Source organism: Bactrocera oleae, chromosome 2 (assembly GCF_042242935.1).
Source record: "Bactrocera oleae isolate idBacOlea1 chromosome 2, idBacOlea1, whole genome shotgun sequence".
Lineage (NCBI taxonomy): Eukaryota > Metazoa > Arthropoda > Insecta > Diptera > Tephritidae > Bactrocera > Bactrocera oleae.
The window spans coordinates 26065281-26091478 of record NC_091536.1 but is presented as its reverse complement, the minus strand read 5'-3'; the positions used below and the strand labels follow the sequence as shown (position 1 = coordinate 26091478).

Here is a 26198-nt window from a genome sequence, read left to right as displayed (position 1 = left end):
TGCTTCATACGTATGAGCTTTGGGAAAGCATTCAAAAAGTGGAGGAAGTTATGGTTGGCAATCGTCGAGATTTTTGTATTTGATAGATAGTAGAGACTACCAATATTTCTTATGGTTTTGTTGGACGTTAATTTTTTTTACATAACGTGTTTATAAAATGGGATTTGAAGGCGATAATAAAAATTTATATTTAAAATATTAATGTAAGTATATATACGTAGTTCACCTTTGAAAGGCTTAATTATTTATTGCTCATATACTTTGGAAACTGCGACTATTTCGAGTTTGTATGTTATCCGAGCACAAAATTCTCCACATTTATTCCCGTTGTAAGATACTGATTGAGACATGAAACACCTTGACTATTTAGTAAAGAATAATTTATCAAATATAACATATATATGTATGTATATTTATACAAGAGCACTAATGGTCGTCAGTTACCGAGTGAATGAGTAGGCGGCGCAGTTAATTTATGTTTTGTGTGGCACTGATTGACGCGATAAAACCGTTAATAGAACAGCAATTACAAAGCAATTGGGCAAAAACTTTTCTAACAAGACAATCAGTAGATTTTCAATACAAAATAAATAATAAACAGCAATGATAGTGGACAGAAGCTGCAGCAGCTGAGAAGCCATACAATTTGTGAATTGGTGTTCAACAATAATAAATGAAGCATAAATGATATAAACTGAGCCACAACAACAAATCAAAGACATAGAAGAAGCCGTAACCATGCCGCGTTACAGTAATAAAAACTACAACAACAATAATATAGAAATAATAGAGACACAATTTACATGTTAGCAAAGTTGATGAATTGAATTGACAGATGGGGGGCGGCGAGGGCAAAACGCCAACGTCGGAACACTTTCTCAGCGAAGCGATATGGGCGTTTCTGTAGCTTTCAAGAAAAATTTACATAAAAAATTCATTAAATTTAGAGGGAAAAACCAAAGCTGGACTAATTTAATTGAGAATTAAATTGTGATAAAGCGAGCGACAAGTGACTCGTGCAAACATTACGATTATCGCATTGTGGCAGTTTGACAAATTTGATTCCAGGAATCGGAAATGGAAGGCGCCGACAAATCACCGGCTGAGGTATAGAGGGTGCTGCTATGCAGTGGGTGAAATTCCTATATGGAAAGAGTAGTTTGTGTATAAGTAATTGAACCGGCGACGAAAAATTAAAAAAAAAATCGCTAAAAAACTGAAACAATCGCATAAAGTTTATGTGTGTGGGTATGTGTGTAAAGTTCGTAAAAAAGAAATGACAAAGTGTGTGCAGAATTAATGATAGCAAGTGTCAGACGCAAACCTAAACACATGCAATCAAAGTCAAAAACCGATACATGCAGCTGATAGAGTGAGGCAAGAACTAAGGCAGTTGTAAGGGCAGTAGGGAAGGTAGAAACTGAAGCGTAAAACATAAAGTGACACTGTGAAAACATAAGTACCAATACGCTGTTGATTTAAGTGTTGATTTCGGAATTTGTGATGATGCCGTGAATTTAAGGACAATGACCAGATGCTGCAACGAGGATAGCGGCGAAGCCGCATTCGGTGTTTTGTAGTGTAAATAAAAAGTAATGAGTGCAAATAATGTTACTTCCGTTAGTGGAGCCAATACCCGCAAGCGTTAATGATGTGTTGTGTAAATAAGCAAATAATAATAACATCAAGCAAATATACACTTATCCTCAAGTAAAAATTGGAGCATAAACAATGTAATTGTCCCCAAAGCGGCGATCACACCATCTTTGCGCTACCACCCATCATTTGACTCTTGTCTGTAGGTGAGTGTCCTGAGGCTGAAGTTGTCTTTCTGCATTGGGAATACAACGAGGATTTTCCGCTGCTTAACTGCTGATGCTGGTTTTGCGATTAATCACACTTGCACAGTGACAGTGGCGTCAATAAAGCAACAACAACTATGTAGCAACTTCATTGGTTGGTTGAACCCAAATGACCATGAGTGATAAACTACGAACATTTTTGGCACTTTCTGCTGGGAACTTTTTAGCCGCCGGTTAAAGTGTCGAACAATGACAGATGTTGGTATTGGTTGCTGTCAAATGTTGAGTACATCCAGTAGCGGTCGATGCTGGCTGTTCTTGTTCCTGTTTGCGCTCTGCCTCGGGGAATTTCGTATTCGTTCTTTTGCTAGCCGCTCGATGTAGTAGTGCACGACGACTTCGGAACATGCTGCTACTGCGCAAAGTTTGCTTGGATAACAGCGATGTGGGGCAATGCGGCTTGCACTATGCGGCCCACATTGTGTTTTTACTTGATTAAAATTTAAACTCTTATGCGAAGTAAAATGAGCTACGAGAGTAAAATGTTGAATAGTAAATATTATATCAAAATTATTTATATTTGTAATGATATGTTATTTGCTATTAACATTGTTTTAATTTTTAATATTTGTTCAATATGTTCGACTTGATTAAAGTCAGCTATTGTACATTGTATTAAAATGAGTATTATGTATTATGTATAATTCCTTTAGGCTATGAAAAACAGTACCCCGCATTATGTATTTCTAAACCCTCATATGTTTTGCTGGTGGCAGTCAACATCCTTCCAAAGCTTTTTTGTGTTGCTTAATATTTTTCTTTTCCTTGTTCGACATTTTACTACTACGATTCTTGTTCTTGCATCACTTCATTATTATTACATTGCGATTTTCGCCATCAATTCGAATCATCATCAGCAAATCAGCCATTTCAGTCACTCAGCCATATGTTGTGCATATGAACATTGATATCCCCTCCCTCAACTATATTCTTATATACCCACCCTAAACTCGCTCCGCTTTGAGTGATTTTGGCAATTGCTGGTGAAAATTCATGCCACCAATCGTTGGACTGCTTAACTGTCGTCGGCTTGAAATCATCCACAGAAATGTTGTCACAACCTCCATCACTTGTGTTGTTTTTGTTGTCGCTGTTGTGGCTTGGAAGTGCTAAAGTAGCTGCGAGTGAATAGTGTCGATTGATTTCGTAAATTTTTGCCGGAAAACGAAACGGATGTGATACTCGCGGAATGAGCGAATGCGTGTGTTTCTTAACAATGAAAAATTTGGAGTTATTTTAGCGCGATTACAGTTTTTGAGATGGTTTATGGTTCACTGATTTGGTGCCACATGCCTTTGGCACTAGATTATAGGGTTTGCTATAATAGTGGGAATTTAAGAGTATTCTACAAAGATGTCTGATTTTGAGGTTATGGAAACCATATTTGATAATTCTGAATGTATCCTTGTAATGATAAGTAAAAACGTTAACTTTGGTTGCACCGAAGCTTTAATACCCTTCATAAATACACACGAACTTGGTTTGATCGTTTGTACAAATTTTGAGAAGATATCTTGTCAAAAATTTTTCTATGCAAGAACTTGATTTTGGTCCTTCAGTTTGTATTATATTTATATATATATGTTATAGTGGTCCGATATCAGCGATGTTGACGGCAACAAATTTAAACTCGATATCTCAAAACAAGAGGAACTAGTTCGCGCATATACAGACGGACTGACAGACTGGCTAAATCGACTCAGCTCTTCACGCTGATCATTTATATTTATTTTATAAGATCTCCGGCGTTTCCTTCTGGATGTTACAAACCTCATGGTAAACTAATATATCTTGTTCAGGGTATAAAAATACATCAGACGTCCCGAGTGAAAATACATTTACATAATTATCTAATAGTAGGCTGCTTACATTATAACATATAAGAATCAAGAGAATTATTTCCTTACAACAAAAAACGAAAGTTTGAGGTTGCATCGATAAAGTATAAGTAGTATTTAGTCATTTTGGAAATGGCGCTACACTGTTACATTATTTGATAAATGAAATTTGTATATATTTTCGAGACTTGAGAGAAAGTGAATTATACTCCGAGGAAAACTCATGAATGGGTTGTGCTTATGCCTATGAGAACAAGAACTTGTAGTATTTCGAGATCGGTCGAAGTTCCTAGGTAAAGTCATTAATAAGTAATTATAAATCCTTTCAAAACCAACCGTTTTAGTTATGAAGTTTTTATTTGTCAAAAAAAAATGTGTTTGTACTAAAGAACAGGATGTATCAAGTGTTGTAACTGAAACATAATGTGCAACTGTGTTTCCATTTCTATTTTATGTTAATTGATTCGGTAATATCATACTTTTTTGTGACTTATTCTGAAATATGAGCGTCCAGCAGCAGTGTGAATGTTTTCGTTTTACTAAACTTTCTTCGTAACTTTAGCAAACTCTATTAACACTACACCAGCATAATATGTCTCGAACCACTGAAAAGTAAACAAGTGATTAACTCAGAAGTTAAGGGCCACAGAGTTCATGGGTAACCGGGCAAAACGAAAGCTCACTGAAAGTTCATCAACAAAAAAGATTCTTTTTGGTAGCGGAAGTGACCCTTTTTTGCATCAATCAACTCAAATTCAACTGTTTCGGAGCTCAGCTGGAGCTAGGTTGATTGGTGGACGGCCACCAGCAGCTGTCCACAGAGCTGTATGTACTCACATTAAATGGCAAATTAATGCCAAACATTTTAACATTCCTTAGATAAGTTCCCCCAGTCACTCTGCCATGAAAAATAACCACATACACCAACTCAATTTCGTACAAATAAGCGGTGAGTTGGAGTAGATATGATATGGCTATTATGTGCATATGCTCAACAACAACAACAGAAGTGGGTGTGGAATGGAGAGCGGAAAAAGCAGACTAGCATTGCTGCAAGAAATATGTATGAGCGGGCAGTAAACGGAGAATTTGTGATCGACGCAAAAATACGATGAGCGCCACTATACTCTTGTTGCTGTTGTTGTTACAGCTTGAAATTCCGCGACTGCAAGTTTGTCGCAAAGTTGTGGTGAAGGACGGTATGCTCGACTGACTGCACCAAAATGCTGCTGTAGCCACGTTCATGTGTTTGGGGGACTCATAGTGCTGTGTAGCTGTTACTGGCCTTTGAGTTAGAAAATTTCTGGTCACATGACAATATGGACAGCAACGATGATGATCCTTCGTTCGCTATATGCGACACAATACTTCCACATGCCTCTTCAAATTGACCGCAAATTTGGCGGCTAACGGCGACTAGCAGTGTGTTAGTGATTTCTGCTTGATTACCTCGCCATGGCATTGTTGTTGGTTTGTGCGCGAAATATTATTGTTGCTGACATTTGTTAGTGCTGTTGGTGATGATGAAGTAGTTTCTATTGTGCCAATATACACACCATACTACTACCTATGCATGCATGCCAACTCTTTCGAGATTACACGAAAAAGGGTGTGTATGTGTGTGTAGATAGTTTAGCGACATTGCAACATGCCACCAAAGGCCACTACATGCCATCATTATTTTGCAGCGTGATTGTTGCTGCCGTTGCATATGCACTCCACCATGGTTGTTTGTATTCACTTTGCGCACCACCACTGCATGCTCAGATCCCAGTACAGTGCATTCTGTGATGATGAGTATCCTACCTGATGTGGCAATTGTTTGCCAATGGGGGGAATGAGCTCTTACAGGGAGCACGTACTCATAAGGGTCGCTTGTGGTTGTAATCGTTAGGTTAATGTTGTCCACACTTGTCTACACTCTTCTGCCACAGATATGTTCATAAAAATATGCGTTTTATTGCGAAGTTAGCTTACACATATACATATCCATATGTATGTGTAAGTTTGCCCGATATACAAATGTTGAACTAATTCGGCTTTAGGCTATTTAACATGAGGGGCAGTTTCTTAAAAATGCAAGGGATTTTCTAGTACAGGCCCTCAGAATTGAAACAAAAAGGTACCGAAGTAACATTTCTTTCATATATTTTATTCGCGGATGAAATAGTCTATTGGTTTCAGATTCGTCACGGAATACGTTAGCTAAGAACATCCTTATATGTATAATATATTATATTTGACTCCTTGGAGTTGTTAGTCAGCCCTAAAAGCACTACGAGCTGATCTTTTTGCCACATATTTGTGCCTTAGTAGATTAGATAATTGTGCATCCATCGGCGTGAGTTATTGGGGTTAATCGGATCACATGTTTAGAAGAGAAACTTCGTAAAGAAAATATAAGCCACGGTATGGCAATAATACGTATTCTTCCAAATTTTACTAGATCGGCCGTCCTCAGGGAGCCACTTTTGAGCAAACTTCATTACAAAATTAGGGAGTGTCCTCTCTATGTTTTCTATAACATCGAAATGCTGTCATCTTTTTGACTTTGCATGTATCTTGATATCTGTATAGGTGCAAAAATTTACCATATGCTTTGACATGTGAGTTAAATTTTTTTACTTTTGCTTTTTCAATAAATTCGCAAACCAAATGGAAACCGCTAACACTAACACACACAAACATAAATATATGGTTTAGGTGAGTACCAGCAGCAAGTTTATCAAATCAAATACCACGGACTGTGTGCAAGATACCAGTAAATTTGAGCACTGCTTGAACTAGTGGAGCCAACAGCGGCCGCAGGAATTGCACTAACAGACAAACGCAGCTGCAGGTTAAGCGAAAAGTTGGTGAAATTTTTGGTGGTTGCCCGATTCCACAAAAGAAGCTGTGATGAGACTGTCGTCGTGACTGCTGCTCCCTCTACCTTTGGCAACACAATTGTATATAAACATATGTATGTAGGAATGTGTGTAGCACAGCAGCCACCAAATTCAAATACGCAGTATAGCAGTATTGTGGCTGCAAGCGGATTGCGGATTTGCGGGCTGCGACAGTCAATGGTTCGTTGAATTCACTTATGTGAGTATCTATTGCGTGTATGTATGTGTATTGGCAGAGCTGCTGGTAGGCAAAGTTGATAGTTGGGGCAAACGCCGGCGCTGCTCAAGCTCCAACAGCTGCGACATTGTGGGCTAAATGGTAAATAGCTGGAAAGTTGATGGCCGGAGTTTGTTGGCGGTCACAGTTTTGTTGGTGGTTGTGGCGATGGTATCTTTTGTCGCGCTCAGCGGTAGACATTTTGGGGTCGCCAGCACACGTACGCGCATACGTATATGTAAATACATATGTGACAACGCGTGCTTATACCGGGTTATTGGTATTTGTGATATTTGCTTTATTGTTATTACACACAGTTTCTTTTAGCTGCTTATTTTTTGTTTTTGTTCTTTAGCCACAAAAATTTGGCATTATTTGCCAAGCGACAGCTATAAAAAGTTCTTCTTACGACGCTAAAGCGAGCAATTCTTCGCCGCCTTGACGGTTGACAACGGTTGATGGCCCTTGATCGGTGCTAATGATACCAACGTTTATGAAGGCGGCGCACGTCTATTCGTGCGAGTGATGATGAAGTCGTTGTTTGACTGGCAGCGCTGGGTTATTGCCTGCTAGTTTTGACGACCGTTTGTGAGGATAATAATGCTGCTAGTTATAAAATTCCTTTCATTGTTATTTGTTTTTGTTGTTGTTAGTGAATGGTACATGTCATAACTGTCAACGGCGCCACTGTGAACGTAGTCCGCGTAGCGCAAGCGCCGTGCCGCCAATTTGGCACACGTCCGTTATAGTTGTTGCTGTGCCGCGCTCCTTTGGTTGTTGGCGCTGCCTGATTATGCCAGCGTTTTTGCTGCTGCCGCTGTTGATGACACCAATGACAATGCAGCCGTAGCGCAAAGATAACCAACAATAACAACTCCGTTATGGCTATTATAAAGGACAATCCGAAGCACAAACAGAAGAGCACATGAGCTGACATGTGTGTGTGCACACACTTGCGCTATTTCGTGAAAGGGCTGCGTAAGCATACGATTTCAGAACGAAATGAGCACCGTGGTAAGGCAAGGATAACACAAAAACAACAGCTTTTTTTCTACAACGACCACTACACCTTTTTTAAATCACATTGCAAATGAAAGCAAATAGTACAAGAAACATCAGCAACAACTATAGTTGTTTGCGTCGTGCCACAAAGAATTTGCCGCCAAAGTTACTGGCGCTGTCATCGCCTGTGTTCTCGTCGACCAAATTTTCACTTCATTTTCCCCACTTTTTTTCTGTCTTTATTTCCTCTTTCGTATTGGACATATTTCCAATGCTATTTCTTTGCTTATTTGCCTTGCCTTTGTGATTTGTTCTTTTTACTCTTGTCGTATTTGTATTTATGCTTCTGGCATGTGTGTGTGTGTGGCAAGTTTGTGCCACTTTACTTTTACAATCTCCCCGTTTGTAGTATTGTTGTTGTTGATACTGCTGTTTGCTTGTTGTTATTGTTTTACTACTCCTTGGTACATACTACCTACGATATTGTCCTGGTTGCATTTTCTATTTGCACAAAGGAAAATGAATACTTCGTTGATCCCAAATCGCATATGGTGGCGCATAAGAAAAACACCCGGACATTTACAGTGGGCTTAACACCCCTTCGAACTGGAGCAAGGCATGTGGTATCAGGTAAATTAGTTTCAACCTTGCGGGGTTCAAGAGTATTGAATTTCGGATACATAGATCTATTATCTTGGCAACTAGTATGTTGGGCTGCTGGTCGGGGTGATGATGAAATAATTTGATGATGATGAATTTAATTTTAGAAAGCAGAAACACTATAGAATATAAATCATATGAGGTTTGCACCTAGACCTAGGGTCCATTGTGCCCCTGAAACACTATACAGAGAGACCAACCAGAAGAAAAACATTATAAATTGTTGTATTACCGTAAATAGTAATTAGCAAATGTGCCGGCTCATTTATATTCGTAAAGGCTTACGGTTTTGTTAGTTATTTTATTAGATGTGATATAAATTAAGAAAACCCTAATGGATATTTTGACGATGTTTCCAATAAACAATGTCTGTTAGTTCGAAATCTAAAACTAAAGTTTTGTTAGTTATTTTATTAGATATGATATAAATTAAGAAAACTTTTTTTTGACTTTGTTTCCAATAAACAGTGTCTTTTAGTTTGAAATCTAAAACCATTCTTATCTGGCTTGTAAGCACAGTTTAAAATTCTCATCGGGGTTGGTCAAATTGTATATTTAAACAAGGGTTCGATGTGAATGAATTGAAAATTTTAAGCAAATATTGTAGACACACATACATACGTTATTGAAATTGACGCGCCTTTTAGACGGTAATGGGCTTTCATTAAATGCGATCCAACCCTGTTTGGACCGGAAAGTAGCTATGCTCCTATTCCCTCCTGTCATTGAGCCCAACCCGGGTCCAGAACCATTTTTCTACTGCGTTAAAAAATTCTACATATATACATAATATTGCAGCTAAAAATAAATTTGTATATACTGGAACTTGGATTCATTTTTATCACATTAAAAATATTGTTCCTTCACAAATATTTATTAAAATTAATACCATAAACATGTTCACGCCACTGAGCACAGTGGAGCAATGCTGAATGAACAAGCGAAACGATGATTGCGTCGATATAATATGGGAAAGCGTGCGCGCATTTTTTCAAGATACGAATTCCGAAGATGATGAGAGCAGCAAGCAGCAACGGCAGACAAGTAGGCACACATATGGACAGGCAAACCGCATCGAATAAGAAGTATGTATGTGATGGTGGCGCTTGACGGTGATGATGATGATGATGCGATGAATGGTGGTGTGATGCCACTGTCCACGTTGTGATGCCATTACACGGTTGTCGCAGCCAGCTATTACCACGGCCTTCGCAGTCGACATAGCGACCGATGCACATTGATGCGCAGCAGCAGCAGCGAAAGGAGCAGCAAGCCAAGCTGCGACGGATCGGTATTAACACTGGCGACAGTGGAATCGGCTGCAGAATTAGCAGCATCGGTAGTGTTAGCATCCACCAAAAAATTCACCGGGTATTTTTGGCATTTCATTTGCTATTTATATTTCGTTTGTGAATTAACGCGGTGCAGAGCAGTTGATGTATTGCAGCTATATCAAAAATAACGGCGGTTTAATGTAGCACTAGCCGTAATGTAAAAAGACCGACAATAACAACGGCAAAGTAATCGAAGCTACTTTTAAGTCGCGCTGAGCAACATAAAGAGGAGTTCCACTCATGAGGTGGCTTATAAAATTGAGAGTTAAAAACAAGGCGGGACACAGCAGTCAATAAAGTCAAACCTCAGAGTGCTCCAGTGTTTATGTACGACAAGTGCGTTTAAAAAAGAGTAAAAGGGAGTTTGTTGTACTAAGTGTTAAAAATTACCACCTGTAGTTGTATAGTTGTTTGTTTATTGACAGTTCTAAATAAACTAAATAATAAACTAAAACTTAATTGTAAAAGATGTAATGAAAGATTGTAGAACATAAAAACGTTGGAGAAAAGTGTGTTGAGATCCTAGACTTAAACATAAAACATAACAATAAAACTGCAGAAACACTACTTGTAATAGAGAGGCTCGTCGAAGAGAATGATCGCCATTTTTTTTTTAATTACAAACTTTCAAAGAAGAAAACTAGTTGTTCAATGAAAATTTAAAAATATGTAAATTCGTTTGAAAAGCGTATGCTAATTTTCACTGTCAGCTGATACAAAACTAAAGATTATTTTAGTTGTATATGGTATTTTAAAGTAATTACCATGTTATAGAACATGATAGACTATCAGATCAATTGTCAGCTTCAATACAACATCGCTTATTCGTTTGGCGTAGTTGATGTCCAAGAATGAGGGGAAAAATAAATGTTAAATAGTTGAAATAAAAAAACAGACGTAATCTTAATAAAACTCAGATAATACATTAAAAAGAGCATTTGACCTCGATTTCAAAAAGATTTATTGGGAGGTTAAAAGCGAATTTAGATTATATTTTTGAAAACCAAAACTTTATCAGCTCTGCTTTTAATCTTACGTATTCGTTATTTAAATATTTTAAGTTACTTCCAGTTGAAAAACAAAGCGGTGCCATTTGATCTTTTTAAAGTAGGTATTCTGCAAATTATTGGGTTTTTGGTCAATTTGGTACACCGCATGAAGACAAGCCTTATTTTTCAAACCAGTGAAAGGAAGAAAAAGACGTGTAAAATTTTAGATCGCTATCTGAAAAATCGAAAGACTGGTTCGTGTATATACAGACATACGGATATGACTAATAGACTCAGCTCATCATACTGATCATTTATTTGGTGCACCGCATGAAGAAAAGTCTCATTGTTTAAACCGGTGAAAGAAATAAAAAGACGTGTGTAAAATTTTAGATCGACATCTGAAAAATCAAAAGACTGATTCGTGTATATACAAACATACGGATATGAATCAGCTCATCATACTGATCTTATATTTATATATGTATATACAAGTATGTACAACGTGCGTTCCAAAGTAAACAGGACTTTTAAAAAAAAGACAGAATGGTTTTATCGGCAAAATCAAATAACTTTATTCAAAATAGTCTCCTTCTGCTTTAATACAGCTTTTTGGACGGTCCAAAAGCATGTCGAACGAGTGTTTTAGCTCGTTGCCCGGTATGGCCGCCATGCTGGTATGCTGGTGCAAGCCTTTTGAATGGCCTCCACGTCTGCATAATGCTTTCCTATCATCGGCAAATGCATTTTTCCGAAAAGGTAGAAGTCGCACGGTGCCATATCAAGTGAATACGGGGAGTGGTTGATTGTTAAAATGTGATTTTTGGTCAAATAATCAGCCACAAGCGTCGATCGATGAGACGGCGCACTATCGTGCAACAAACGCCAACTTCCATCTTCGCGATATTCGGGCCGAACACGTCGAATACGGCGCACCAAACGCTTCAAAACTCTAAGGTAGAATACCGCATTAACGTTTTGGCTGGGTGGAACCAATTCTTTGTGGACAATACCACTCGTGCACTCTGCTACGGGATAGGCAATCATCGCCATAAACTTGTTTCATCAATTGAAACGTTTCGGTAAAAGTTTTACCAATTTTAAAACAAAACTTAATGTTGGCTCTTTGTTCGAAGCTCATTTTCGCACCGATGACAAATACATACGGACACTTAAAAAGCAATAACTTCATTTCCAATAGATGAAATGTCATGAAATTTTTACTGGAAGTCGATAAAAGATAGCAGATTCTAACGCACTAGTCGACAAATAGATGGCGCCCCCAAAGTTTACTTTGTTACTTTTTTACTGTTTACTTTGGAACGCACCCTGTACTTTGTGTAACGGCCCAGAAGTGGGGATATTAGATAGCGGTTTTTCCTATTTTAGCAAGCTTGATTTAATTTTTGGACAGATTAGAAGTAAACTATGTAGCTTATTTTATGCTGTGCTAGAAGAAGTCCACCCGCAATGAATTTGTGTAAAAGAATATTTAATTCATATTTTTGTTTATTATTAGTAGCGTAGACGGTCAAGATATGCGTTTGTCAACCATTTTTAGAGATCACAGTGCTCAGTCAAAAGCTTACTCAGAATTTCTCTTTCCTTACCCAAAACAAATTCTCTCACAAAATATTTTCATTTTGTTTCAAATTTTCAATTTTCAAATTTTATTATCCCTTATATTTTTAAATTTTATACTTTACACTTTGAGTTGCATACTAGCTGTGGATGCTTTTATTTTGACTGTTCAGTATTTGAAGAATTGTTGACGTCTTTACACCAGTGCAGAAAAAAGTCCACAATTTGTGAAATTAAAATAAAATAAATTAAACGCGAATTTATTTTTATTAATTACTTACATATACTCTTATATATGGTACATACATACATGTGAGTAAAAAAGCAAATGGTATAAAACTTACTTACAGAATAAGAAAGTGAAGAAAGAGGAAAATTTGAGTGTTATAGTTTTTCAAATAATTTACGTGATATACTATGTACATACCTACATACATATCTACATATGTAGCATAATATAAGCATAAGTAAAACGCTTTAAAAATATATTTGCGTAGTGTTATGTCTAGTGACGACCGCTTTCATGGTTTTGCGTTAAACGCTTCGTAAATTGAAAAGTGTCACTTGTGATTATCAAGAGCAGCAGCGCTCTCTTTGTCCCACCCACCACAAGGGGGTGTTCATGTACTCGAAGGCATTGCTGCCGTTATACAGCGATCATATGCTTTATGTGTGCGTATTTTTGTTTTGGTCTGATTTTCGGCATTTAGTGCGTGTTTTTGAAATATTGACAATTAATGCGCCGCAATTGCGTGAACGCTATAAATTAAGTGCACACATACAAAGGAATATCCATACGTATATATGTATGTAGAGAAAATATAGTACAGAAGAAACGCGCCAAGTGGAAACATTTGAAAATGCAACACTGCGAAAAGTTAGACTGCTTGGCGGGCGTACGAGTGCAAATAATTGACTCGCAGATTTGCAAGTAATTGGAATGACTTCTTCGTGGGCGTTCAGCGTTGTTTGCATAATTGACCGCTTGCGGTCGTGACATTGTCGAATGCCGGTCGATGGGTTTATGAGTCAGTGTTGAAATTTGTTGACATTAGATATACCTGTAGGAATTTCTTTCTTTTATGCAATATGTGTACCTACATACAGCTACTTTTTGGTGGTGATCAGTACTCAATCTTCAGTAATGTTCTTTTCTATTGCTATATTTATGTAGTAAATCCAGCTCAGGGCTTAATTTTATGAAACTGCTTTTGGCTGTACGGTAAACAATTGCAACATTATAAAAAGGGTAATAATTTGCTCACCTAGAAGACAACTAGCTAAAAAATTAATTTCCTAAAAATTTTCGACTTATTTTTCATAAATACACATCGATTTTGAATTTTGTATATTATTTTGCTATACAAGTATTAAGGGATTCCATGGGTTTCCTCCAGCAAAAACCGGTAAAATTTTTTTTCTAACTTTTTAATATTACAAAAAGACATATTTTAAAAAGATTTTATGAAATTTTCAAAGAAAAATATTAAAAACTTTACTATTACGACGTCATTTCCGATAGTCCCTCCATGTTGACAGGAAAACTTCTTACTGGGTCATCCGATATAAAAAAAACTACGTGTGAAACTCGAGGACTGCCGCGGTAAAGCTAGCATAGCATTTTTTATCAACTTATGCAATTGTAAATATTTATTTTTTATGCAGTATTTTTTTTCTTTGATATTAATTCAAGTTTTCTTTTGAGCCTGGTTACCGATAAGTAAACAATTTTTTGTATAAATGAGAAGTTCATATTGCTTAAAATATTTGTATTATCTTACAATATATATAGGTTATTCAGGAATGTTTATCATTCAAACCAGGGATAAAGGGATGCCCAACTTATTCCAGTGTGAGAGCGCTTCAAAATTAGGGTTTTATTTTATAACATTTCCCATTGTAGCCAGCTAGGACAAAATAATAAATTTTGGGAATTTAAATTAAAATACCCAACCTTTATTAAGATTAAATATTATTATACATGAATCCGTTAAACATATGCAGAAACTATTTAAACCCTTTTTTCTGATTTTGTAATGTATTAAAACTATTGATTTTTGAACTTTTAATACTTAATCAAAAGAATAAATGTATTAGCTCACAATTAATAAATATTTTTTATAATTGTCAATTGAAAATTAATTTTTTTGAAGCCGTGAAACCCATGTAACTCCTAAGGAATCAGGGGGCACTCTCGTATTATTCTAACAAGCGCACTGTGTGCCACACACTCGAGGGCAAATTTTTATACTTATGAGAATATTTCAAGAGCTCTTATTGAAGTGTCTGATAAACTTTAAGTTTCTTTTGACGTTTTTATGCAGTGAAGCGAATGTCTTATATCTTTAATTATCAGAAATTATATGCAAAACTTATTATGCTTTTTGATAATTTCAGTTTCTATGTTGAATTATCTCTTATTCACACTTTGTTATCGTGAAAATACAAGAGTTATGCGAAAACCCGATATAACCTGTTTTTACAGCTCCTTGTGGTTACGGACGAAAATTGTATTCATTCAGATTCTGTTCTATGTGCACCGACATAACCTGTACTCTCCCCAAAAAGCTAACAAATCATAGGTATTTTGAAACACCATTGATTTTCATGTACGTACTGATACTTGCATATTTGCATGTAAACCGTTATCATTGCCATTGTCACTGCCAGACACACACACTCTGTCAATTAGTCAATACATACCATGGTTCATTATAGAGTGAGAGGCGCACTAGTTGGACTGGTTTCAGTTGTTATGGTTATTTTTATCATCAGTATCATTACAATTGGTCTCGCATATCCACTTGGTGTGTGACTGCGCTCGCATGTACCCGCATATTCATGACCCATGTTAATAATTAATCGAACTTAATTGATCATAATTGTGACTCAAGTACTGGACGACTGATTGTCACTTATCATTTAAAGGGTTTTATAGTGGCACCGCTCGTGGCTTCGAAAGTTTTTTGTTTGCATTTGTTTCCGTTTCATGCCAACTTAAATTGACGTTCGGGAAGCTTTCAGCAATCACGGTGGGCCATATCACCGACGGTCGGTCGTTCTTTTATTACAAATTTTTGGCTGTGTTCAAAGCACATATTATTTCTATATTTCACATTTTTGGCAACAAAATCGTGTCGCAAACACATTTTACTATGGTTGTGGATTCATGACTGAGGTTTAGCGTTATTTTCGGATCGTACGGGTCCCCACTGTTCCCTATTAAGATATATGTAAATCGGTGGACTAGCATTCGTTATCGAATATGATAGCATAGGTAAGAGTTCGATTGCTAAGAGAAAAATAAAAACCAAGGAAAGAAGCTATCTTCTCTGCATTTTCCATGCACCCACTTGTTTTATTTGGAAATCAGTTTGGAAAGAATAGAATTTGCCAACATTTTTACGCCTTTCCAAAGCCGTTTTAAAAATCGGTAATCATTTTCTGCGATTTTAAGTAATCACTTTTATTTTTGGTCTTAAACTAGTTAGCCATAGTATGACAACTCTCCCCGTTTCCTGTTCCAATGATTTCCTGCACATAAACGACTTTTCTCAACAAATATTATATTTCTGCGATAATATACAGTCGATGCAAAAAAACTACGTCTAACCGACATACAATTAAAAATCTTCGTCGATTATTTATTTAAAATAAAATAACATATAATTGTAATTTATTGATTTCAGGAAACTTAAAGTTCACACTTTCATTTAACACTAGGGAAGCTTGTCGTTATATTAATTTACGATATTACTTGAGCATAATCATTGACGGAATCAAACGAATACAAAGAGAAGCATGCTACTCTTAAGTGATTTATGTCCTCATTAAATATGCTTATTAACGTTGTAATAGGAGATCTCATATAAAATAATCGTGGCAAATACTGTTTATTGTTGTTGTTAAATTTGCGACCACGTGTACTATTATACTGCGTTTACATGGGGACTCTTTTGTCGCTAATTATCGACAAATTCTCTTTTGGTATCGCTCTGTGCGTTCTCACAAGCAAAAAATAGTCCAGCAACTTGAATAGAGTTTTACTGTGATTCCTTTTCATAAAACTTTCGCAAATGATTGTGGGGCTCGGCTCCGCGACACTTAGAGTGTGTTGCATATTTCATTTGTATGTTGGGATGGTGGTTTCAAATTTTGTTGCAAGGAATTACCATGAATGTGGTAGAACAATATGCATAATACCCGCTTAATAGTTTCATAGAAATACTTAAGTCGGGGATTCCCTAAAATTTTCAAGGCCAAATTTATCACAGGAATTTCCTTATCTTTTGGAAAGTATTAAAAACCCGTAATTTTTGATTACACAATTCTTGTTTTAAATAGAAAATAAATATGAAAGCATCTAAATATCTTACGTATATATAAAAAAAGTAAAGTTATCATTTTTAGTATAATTCATTTATGTATATATTATTACATTTAATATCGCTAAAAGTTATTCAAAATTTATATAAAATATTTTTGAGTATCTTAATTTTCTCCTTATTCACAATTATATTATTCTACCCACGCACTCTTACGAAAATAACACAAGGCGTGCCATCCCGCGGTATGGTCGGTTTGTCTTTCCTCGGCGTTCCCTCGCCTACACAAAACCGGTTTGGGTGACAAAAGAGTCCGTGTGTGAACTGGGTCTTACAAAGCAACTCTGCGATATCACTTTGGGAGCAAGATGTTTTATCACTGTGCGAGAGTAGAAAGAAAGAGTTGTAGCATAAAACACTGTTGTTAATGAATACGTGTTTTGATTGGACTAAATTTTGACTTTAGTAAGAGTGTGCATGTTTGCTTATAGGCTTGTGGTGGCTAACAGGTGAGAGTAAAGATCTTGACGCGTATTTGCGATTATCACATGGAACTGGCTGCTATGTGTTGAATCAAAATAGAGAAACTTGTAATAGAGCTTGTTGGTTGGCGGGCCTTTTCATTATATTGCTCATCGGTCTGTTTTGTAGCCAAGTGATGTTTGGCGTGTGCCTCTTGAAATTTAAATTTTCAGTCGTTTGTTGTGCGTCCTCGGGTCGAAATCGTTTGTATAATAACGTGTTCGACGACGGTTTCTTCGGTTCGAGTGCGTAACGTGTGTTTTTGGTATTGGAATTTACAGTTCGGTGCGCATGAGAGAATAATAGCATATAAGAAAAGTAAAATAAGAATAAAATATAAGTAAGAGTATGATATATCACATAACCGTAAAAATATGTAGTAAAAAAATATAAAGTTGTTTTGTGTTACTTTTTTTTTTAATTTCTAAATGTGGCAAGGCTTGAACAAGGTTGTTTTAAGTGTAAAATTAATCGTGATAATCGGTCTTCTATTAAACAAATTCGTAAAACTTTGAAAAGTTTATTGACATATGTCGACAGTAGCACAATACTGTTTATGAAACGGCAAAATAGTGTGCGCTTCTGCTTTCTTTTTTTGTTACGTTCGTAATAAATGTGTTTTCGTTTTATCACTGCGATCGCAATATAACTGTTCACAAATATTATTTTCATACATCGAGTAATACGCTAGATAATCGCACACCTGAACCGTTTCAGCTGGTCGTTATCTAACTGAAATAGACCAAAAAGTATTTTTTTTACATTGTTTGTTTCTTTAGATATTTATCGTTGATTTTATTCAGCTATATCTCACTGTGAGGCTCTACCTACTTTTGGTGTATGTTTTTGTTGCTCATTCTGGCTGTTTTTCAAATATCTTTTATGCTTTTAATTATCTGTGTCTTTTAATTGTGTCTGTTTTGGCCATACGAAAATTTCGCTGAACTTGCTGCTTTGCCGTGTTAACTCGTTTTCGCTCGTCATGCGTCATATCACCAATATGAGTTTGCGTATTTTCGTAAGTTGTTTATCGGGTTTCATTGCTGCATTTGGTCTTCCATTCATTTTCCTTTTTGCTACTAATTTTTACTTTGGGTTTGCGGCAGTGCAGTATATTTATTTGGCATCAATGTTTTTTTTATTTGGTGTGATCTTTATACTTGTAATATGATAAAGTGGTGTAATTATCTACAAGTCATACTTTCATCTATTTTTTCTTTAAAACATGCCGAAAAGAATTTATCTTTTGCGCTTAAATGCTAATCCTGATAGAACATCGGCGTGTTTCGGTTATATAAACTATATAAATATGATCTCATGCGGTTTATTTTCAAACAAATATTCTATATAATGAAATAGTGTAATCATAAAAGATAAGAAGTGAAAAATTCAATATATGTATATACAACAAATATAATTTTTTGTATAAAATACTTTTTATTTATAAAAAAAGTTTGTTCACAAAGCAAATATTGCCCGAATAAAAGAAAATATATGTATTTATAAAAGTTGCAAATTATTTAAAGAAAATTGGGAGTAATATGTTTTTTTACACAGCCAAATAGTGTCAGCCTCAATATACAAACATATTGTGGTTTATATATATACCTATATATATATATATATATATATATATATAGTTTATCAATTAAATCCTACTCAACAAAAGAAAAACTAATTTAAGAGAATATAATTGTTTTAAGTACAGCTAAAATATATTTTCTAATCGCATCGTTCACATACAATGGCAACACTGTCTTGCACTACAACCTCGAACGCTAGCGAACCGCCGAAAATTAGCAAATTTTTCAATAGCAGCTGCAATTACCAAAGTAAAATTCAACAAGTGATCAGTTTCAGTTTTACCTCGTCAAATTTCATCTTTATCACATGCATACTCAGCATTAGTAAGTTGTGTACTGTTACTGCTGGCCCGGTACAAACTACCGCCGCTGCGAGTACAACGGACCCTACCACCACAGCCGGTCCACCATTCGGTGCACTCAACGCTACCACGTTATTGGAGAAATTACATTCGTTTGCAACAACACTTGGTCCACCTGTAACGTCCACGTCGGGGAAATCATCAAAAAACAGCGCAGTTGCGGCGAATAGTGTCACCGACGGCAGTGGTTCAATGTCGTTTTTCGGTCGCAAAAATTTAATAAATCTAGATTTTAAATTTCTAAATGTCTCCGGCAAAATTGGCACACCATTAAGCATTGGTGAGTAAAAAATAGTAATATTATCTTTATTATTCATTACTGTGTTTGTATAATTGTCGCTTATGTATTATTCTATTATGTTTACTACTTTGCCAAATAGAGCTACTTATATTAAGGAATTTTCAAAATCTTGCATATTAGCAAAAAACTTCTAGGGCTATGCAACTATTTTGCGTTCTACAAGGTGCGTTCCAAAGTAAACAGGACTTTTAAAAAAAATGGTTTTTATCGGCAAAATCAATTAATTTAATTCAAAATAGTCTCCTTCTGCTTTAATACAGCTTTTTGCTCGGTCCTTTCATTGGCAAATGCATTTTTCCGAAAAGGAAGAAGTCGCACGGTGCCATATCAGGTGAATACGGGGAGTGATTGATTGTTAAAATGTGATTTTTGGTCAAATAATCGGCCACAAGCGTCGATCGATGAGACGGCGCATTATCGTGCAACAAACGCCAACTTCCATCTTCGCGATATTCGGGCCGAACACGTCGAATACGGCGCACTAAACGCTTCAAAACTCTAAGGTAGAATACCGCATTAACGTTTTGGCCGGATGGAACAAATTCTTTGTGGACAATACCCTTGGAATCATAAAAACAAATCAGCATTGTCTTCACTTTTGACTTCTCCAGGCGCGGTTTTTTGGGTTTCGGCTCGTCCGGTCTCGACCACTTTGAAAACGTTGAAAACACTCGTGCACTCTTCTACAGGATAGGCAATCATCGCCATAAACTTGTTTCATCAATTGAAACGTTTTGGTAAAAGTTTTACCAATCTTTGTTCGAAGTTTATTTTCGCACCGATGACAAAAACGTACTGACACTTAAAACGCAATAACTTCATTTCCAATAGATGAAATGTCATGAAATTGTTACTGGAAGTCGATAATGGATAGCAGATTCTAACGCACTAGTCGCCATATAGATGGCGCCACTAGAGTTTACTTTGTTACTTTTTTACTGTTTACTTTGGAACGCACCCTGTAGATAGACATATTAAGAAAAAGTATACACTGCTAACTTTGGTCGATTGTGTTCTCCCTTCTTTCCACATCACTTTACCGAACCCAAGCGTTTTACAATACTTGCAATGCGCTTGGAGGTGTCGTGATCTCTTATCGGATACATCCTTTCGGTAGCTTGGCTTATTCTTCTTGCAAATACAGGATAATCAAGGAGTATGTGATTTCGTATCTCTATGGCAAGTTCACACAATCGACAATATTCCTTCGACCTGAGCGGCAAGATATACCCTCTAGTTTAATAGACCAAGTCAGAAAATGCAGAGTATAAGTAGAACCATATAGATTAAATTTAACAAAACTAGGTTTCTTGTGAATATAAACTACAAGTAATGGGTATTCGAGTGTAATTTTCTTGATTTTGATTTTTTTAAGACCAATTTTGAATATTATGAACTGCAAGGTGACAATAAAGTTCAGCGTTTATTCTACGAAAGGATGATTATGAAAACTAGTAAGTTATGAATTTTAGGTAATACTCGTAAAACTTAGTCAGTACCCTAAGAAATGTTAAAAACCAGTATATATATATATTTGCAAAATCCGCGCCGCCCGGTTTTTCTTGTCATTGCTGGCACTTGGTCCATTTTGAAAACATATAAGTATGTAAGTATGTATGGCATATAAGTATTTGAAAATCTATTTTAGTTGGACGTGTATAAAAATAGCCAACACGCAGCCATTGCACTCTCAACATACATACCTACATACCATTCATTTAGATATACATATGTACGCAGACAACGCCGACATAGTGGCTGCTAAACAAAATATGTGGCTGCGCCAAACTGCCTCGACCACTGGCTGCAGACGAGTTGCCAAAGCCTCTGCCGCTAACACTCTTATGCAGTCAGGTTTTTGTTTTTTGTTGTTTCATATGAGTTGTACTCACTTCTTTTTTATATATTTTGTATTGCCTCTTTATTTATGGTACTATCGCATATGTAAGCACGCTGCACTGCTGGCGATTGGTAATTGCCAAGCGTCTGCATTCTTCAAAGTCATCTCGCGTCTACTGTCGTGTCTGCTGAGTTGTTTCGTGCATTTTTGCAATATTGCATTACGCTACTTATATACCCACTTCCATGTTGCCGCTTTTGCTCTTCGTCGTCGGACTTGCCGCCAAAACTGAGCCGCATTTCATACGTCGCTGGGCAGACCTTACTGAGTAAGCGAGGCTTGCGCATATTGCTTTCACATCGAAGTTGTATGTAAGAGTATAATTATTGAAAATACCGGCCGGCATTGAAACAATGTGCCATGCTTGCTTTGTTAAGGCAAAGCGACGAGTACACATTAAAAAGTCAATACCAGTCTTCCCCGACTGATCGCCCAAGTAGGCATTGCAATCGTATAAAAGCGAGTATGGGTAGGAGAGTGCGCCAGAAGTTGGCGGCAGTTGAAATTGTGAATGTGCAGAAGAGCAACAAGTGGCAGCAGTTGCTCTGCCATTGAGTTAGTGTATAGTTGGAGCTTCTTGCATAATACCATATGTACTATAAGCTATCTACATGCTTACATAATTTTTAAAATTAATATGTATGAATATACAAGTATGTATGTATGTGCGCCAATTGGTGTGGTCTGTGGCGGCGCTGTGCAACGAAGAGCAGAAATTAGTATTGCTTGTTAAAAGTTCAGAGGTGTTAAATTATTTTAGTTACCACTTAAATGTGAAGACGAATAAAAACTTTAAAGCTTTAGTTTGAATTGTGTATGCAGTGAGACACTAGTAAAATTTATATAGCAAATTAAATTGTAGTCTAGTTGTGCTGCTCAGCGTTAACTCCGTAACTTTTAAACATTAATTCGGTGGAATTCGTTGTATCGTAGCTTGACAAATTGAACTGATCACAAATGTCCAAGTCACATGAGTACTTTGACAGTTGGTTTGATAGCTATCACTAAAGGAGATTATATTTCTATAACCATGCCATATTTGCTTACAAGTTCTGTACTTTTAGTCCAAAAAGCGCTATTTCGAATTTGATATTTTTGCACACTGATTAATCTGAAAGGTATAATACATATATAAATATTTATATTATAGATCGCATAAATAATATGTGAAATATGAAAAGCGACTGTGAAAAATAAATATTATTTTATTTAAACGCTGTATTCGTAACAACTAACAATTATTTGCGTGAAAACGCTTCAATTGTTGCAAAGTTTTCACTCACCCAGGCGCAACGCTAAACTTAACTATCTTAAGACAGTCACTCGCATTCTTCTGTCATCAACACACATCCATATAAAATTGTGGATTTTTAAAGATTGTACCAAAATTAGATACACGTGCTCACCACTAAGCCATTTTAATCTTTTAGCTTCTAGTATCTTTTCATTTCTGCACTAGTGTTGAAAGCAGCAAAAGTTAAAAGCAATCTGTTGAAAGCAAAGTAAAAATACAAGCGAACAGCATAGCGATAACTTTCCTAGCTTCCTCCTTACCCCCTTCACAGTATTCTTAAGTTGGCTGCACTTAAAAAGTGGGGAGAGGAAAAGTGGATAGATGGTGCTTGCATTTTTATGAAGTGCGAAACTAAAAATGCACAATGAAGACGATATAAATAGTTCGTATATGTATACCTGGAAATAACCAGTTCGGCCAATGTGAAATTGCTTTTCCAATTAGAAATTGCATAATTTATGGTTAATATATAGCATTGATTGCAGTGCAACGCTTATGAGTATACGAAATCAAATAAGTCTGCTGTCCAAAACCGTACAACTGGATACTTATGCATACATACATATGTATATGTATATATAAACAATTATGTATTACTTGACTGCATCCATGACCGGTGTGCCAATTATGGTGACGGAATGTCTGATGTGGAAGGTTGTTGCATTGTATGGCTAAAAATGCACAACCAACAACTTGTGTCGTTGCATGATTGATTTAGCCTTGAACCGATTGAAGAGTGTGTGCATCCTTTATTATTGGTGTAAGTATTTTAGTAGGTTAATAAAAATCGAAAGTAAGATGATCAATGTTATGTGAAATATTTTTTGGCGGCAGCAACAAAAAAAAGTAATTAAGAATTGACAAGTGAAAAGTAAGATTGCATACATATTGCCATGGTCCGAAAAGAAAATAATAATTTTTTTTCAAAGCTCATATACTCGTTCATTACTTCATATATGTACACTCTATAATACATGTGCTCAATATAAAAATGTTTTCAATATTAACACAACCGTCTGTCTAGTCCCTCAGAGATATCGATCTGAAATTTTGCACACGGTTTTTTCTCAACAAGAAGCTGCTCATTTGTCGGAACCACTATAACATACAAGTATAGCTGCCATACAAGTTGAAGATCGGACTCAAGTGCTTGTATGGAAAGCTTTCTCATTTGAAGAGATATCTTCCCGAAATTTGTCACGGATTATTATCTAAGGCTATAATGCAATCTCCGAAGAAATTTTTGCATTTGGTATTATATCTTCGGTGCAACCGAAGTTAACGTTTCTTCTTATTTTAAGTTAATAACAAATATTCGTTGCTCGTACGTGCAATTACGATTATGCGTATTAGTAAGGAATATAATTTGTTTTAAGAAATAGCGAATGCCGAAGCTACGATGGTTACTTCTAGTTAAATTTCTTCGTTTTGCTCGACAATTCATACTTTAACAACGCGAAGCGAAGAAAACAAAGGGTATGCCAAACTGAACACTTTATTTTCCGTGCTTCTACTAAACAAAAATTGTGTCTGTTGATTGACAAAGCGTAAAAAGATGCGAGTTGTCCAACATTTTGCTTTGTTTTGTCTCGATGTGAAGAAACTTATACAAAAGATTATTGGAAAATATTCTGAAAGCGAAGCAAAAGTTGTATTTTAATCAGCCATAACCCTTTTTGGAAGAAGTAAAAAGTGTAGATTATTTCCAAATTAAATATAGTTTTAAGTGCCAAATTTTTCTAAAAAACTTTAAATCGAAAATCCTCCTAAGTACATATATATTATATGTTAATAAATGTAAAAATTTCGATATTTTCGTCCTTATTCTTTATGTGAAAAATTAAATTCCAACCAGTGATACTTAGTGTCAGAATTCTAAAAACTAGTAGTAACACCCGTTTAGACCCGCAAACGGATCAAATTTGACTCGAACTTCTCAAGCCATTTAAACGTGGGCGCAAATCAAATCAAACATTTTATTTCCTAGATTAATACAATAATTTTTACGCTCGTGTGATGTTTGATCTTGGAAGAAAATTGGTTTCAATATAGGCGACTACAATTTCCCTGTCTCAACATGTAATTGTTATAGAAAATGAACGTTTTGATTGCAAAAAGCATTGCTTTAATCCTATTCAAGCCAACTAATGCCGAACTGTTCACACTGTTTTATCATTTTGCTGAGATTAGCAAACGCACACAGACAGACGCAACTTCGCGGGCGTGGCTTAAGCCTTTTGCAAAAACTTCATGTGCGCCTCAACTAGCAACAACAATATACACATATACCGTACACTAATACGAGCAATGCTGGTGCTCCCTTGTTGTTGTGCCCATCAGGCTATAGGTGTGGTGTTTGCTTTTCCATAGCTTAAGCTCACCTCGGGTGTTGCATGTGAATATTACGCTTTTGTTGTGAGTTGCAGATTTATATGCGCTTTCAACTCCCACAGCATGCCACATTTTAACCCTTGTTTAGCAAATGCTGTCATTCTGTTGCGCTAAGCGCGCACAAAAAAACGCCATGGCATTTCGACTCTTTCCTTTTTACACTTTGATAAAACTTTTGTCATCTTCATTCAGCTATTAAGTTGCCAGAGTTACATTTCCCACATTTTTAGCACAATCCCACATACCATTGCGTAAATTGTTTTGTACACTTTTCATCACGTGTCACCTTTAAGCGTGCAGACATGCTTGCGTAACACTTTCCATATTAATCAGCATTGCACTCCTCTTCTCTTCCCCACTACCACAGTGTGCCGAAGTTTCGTCTACATAATTTCCCATGTTAATTTGGCTCTTTAAAAGTTTCTACTTTGGCTTCATGTTGTTACTTACAGGTTTCTTTCTATAAATTGTCAACTTTTGTGGCTTTTCAGTTGTGCGCCTCCTATTGGGTTCCCCTCCACCCTTTATGTTTAATTTTGAAGTTTCCGTATTTCTATGCATATCTTGCGTAGTTAATGAAGTTGCTGAAAGTTGCGTAATACTCTCGGTTTTGTAAGTATTTAAAAAGTGATGAAAGTAGATATTGGAAAAGTAAATGTTGCAGCAAGTAGTTGGCTTTATGTACATGTGTTTTCAAAGTTAACATAAGTAAAATGTCAAATTGATGAACCTTGCAACTGCAAAGATTCCAATGCGAAAGAGGTTATTTAACTCTTGATAATAACTTAATTTATCTGAAAACTATTTCCTTCAAAGTAATACTATTGCATTGCTGATATAACGCTTGTTTATAAATGCATAAAATAATCGACAGTTAGAGATAAACATATAAGCGCTCTTATGTCAAAGTCAGTTCTATTCAATTTATATAAACAACTGGAATGATAACTGTTATTCAGTAAATTATGGAATAACCTCCGTCAATTCTCATGCCATGATTCTACAATAAAGCATATAGAATCCCAAGGTTTTCCGTAATTTTACTGTAGATTGTTAGCTTTGAAATAATATAAATGACACTGTTTTTGTCACACGAACTTTGTGATGATTTTTGTTTATGTTGGTAACCCCCAATATTTCATAATTAAA

The 26198-nt window shown here is 36.1% G+C and overlaps 1 protein-coding gene across 11 annotated transcripts in view; it reads left to right on the top strand.

The window, feature by feature from the left end:
* The first annotated feature begins 17382 nt into the window (after positions 1-17382).
* LOC106615948 (very low-density lipoprotein receptor) overlaps positions 17383-26198 on the top strand; it is a 251414-nt gene continuing 242598 nt past the window's right edge. For 3 of the 11 annotated variants that reach the window (XR_004978621.2, XM_014232349.3, XM_036372665.2), the window contains exon 1: positions 18847-19443. Coding sequence is in view for 10 of the 11 variants with exons in the window: in XM_014232349.3 (XP_014087824.2) it covers positions 18963-19443 (481 nt within the window). In the remaining variant the exon portion in view is untranslated. Of the gene's footprint in view, positions 17559-18846; positions 19444-26198 lie in introns of those variants that run through there. The other 8 variants (XM_070112905.1, XM_036372673.2, XM_036372667.2 and 5 more) reach the window with 7 other exon arrangements.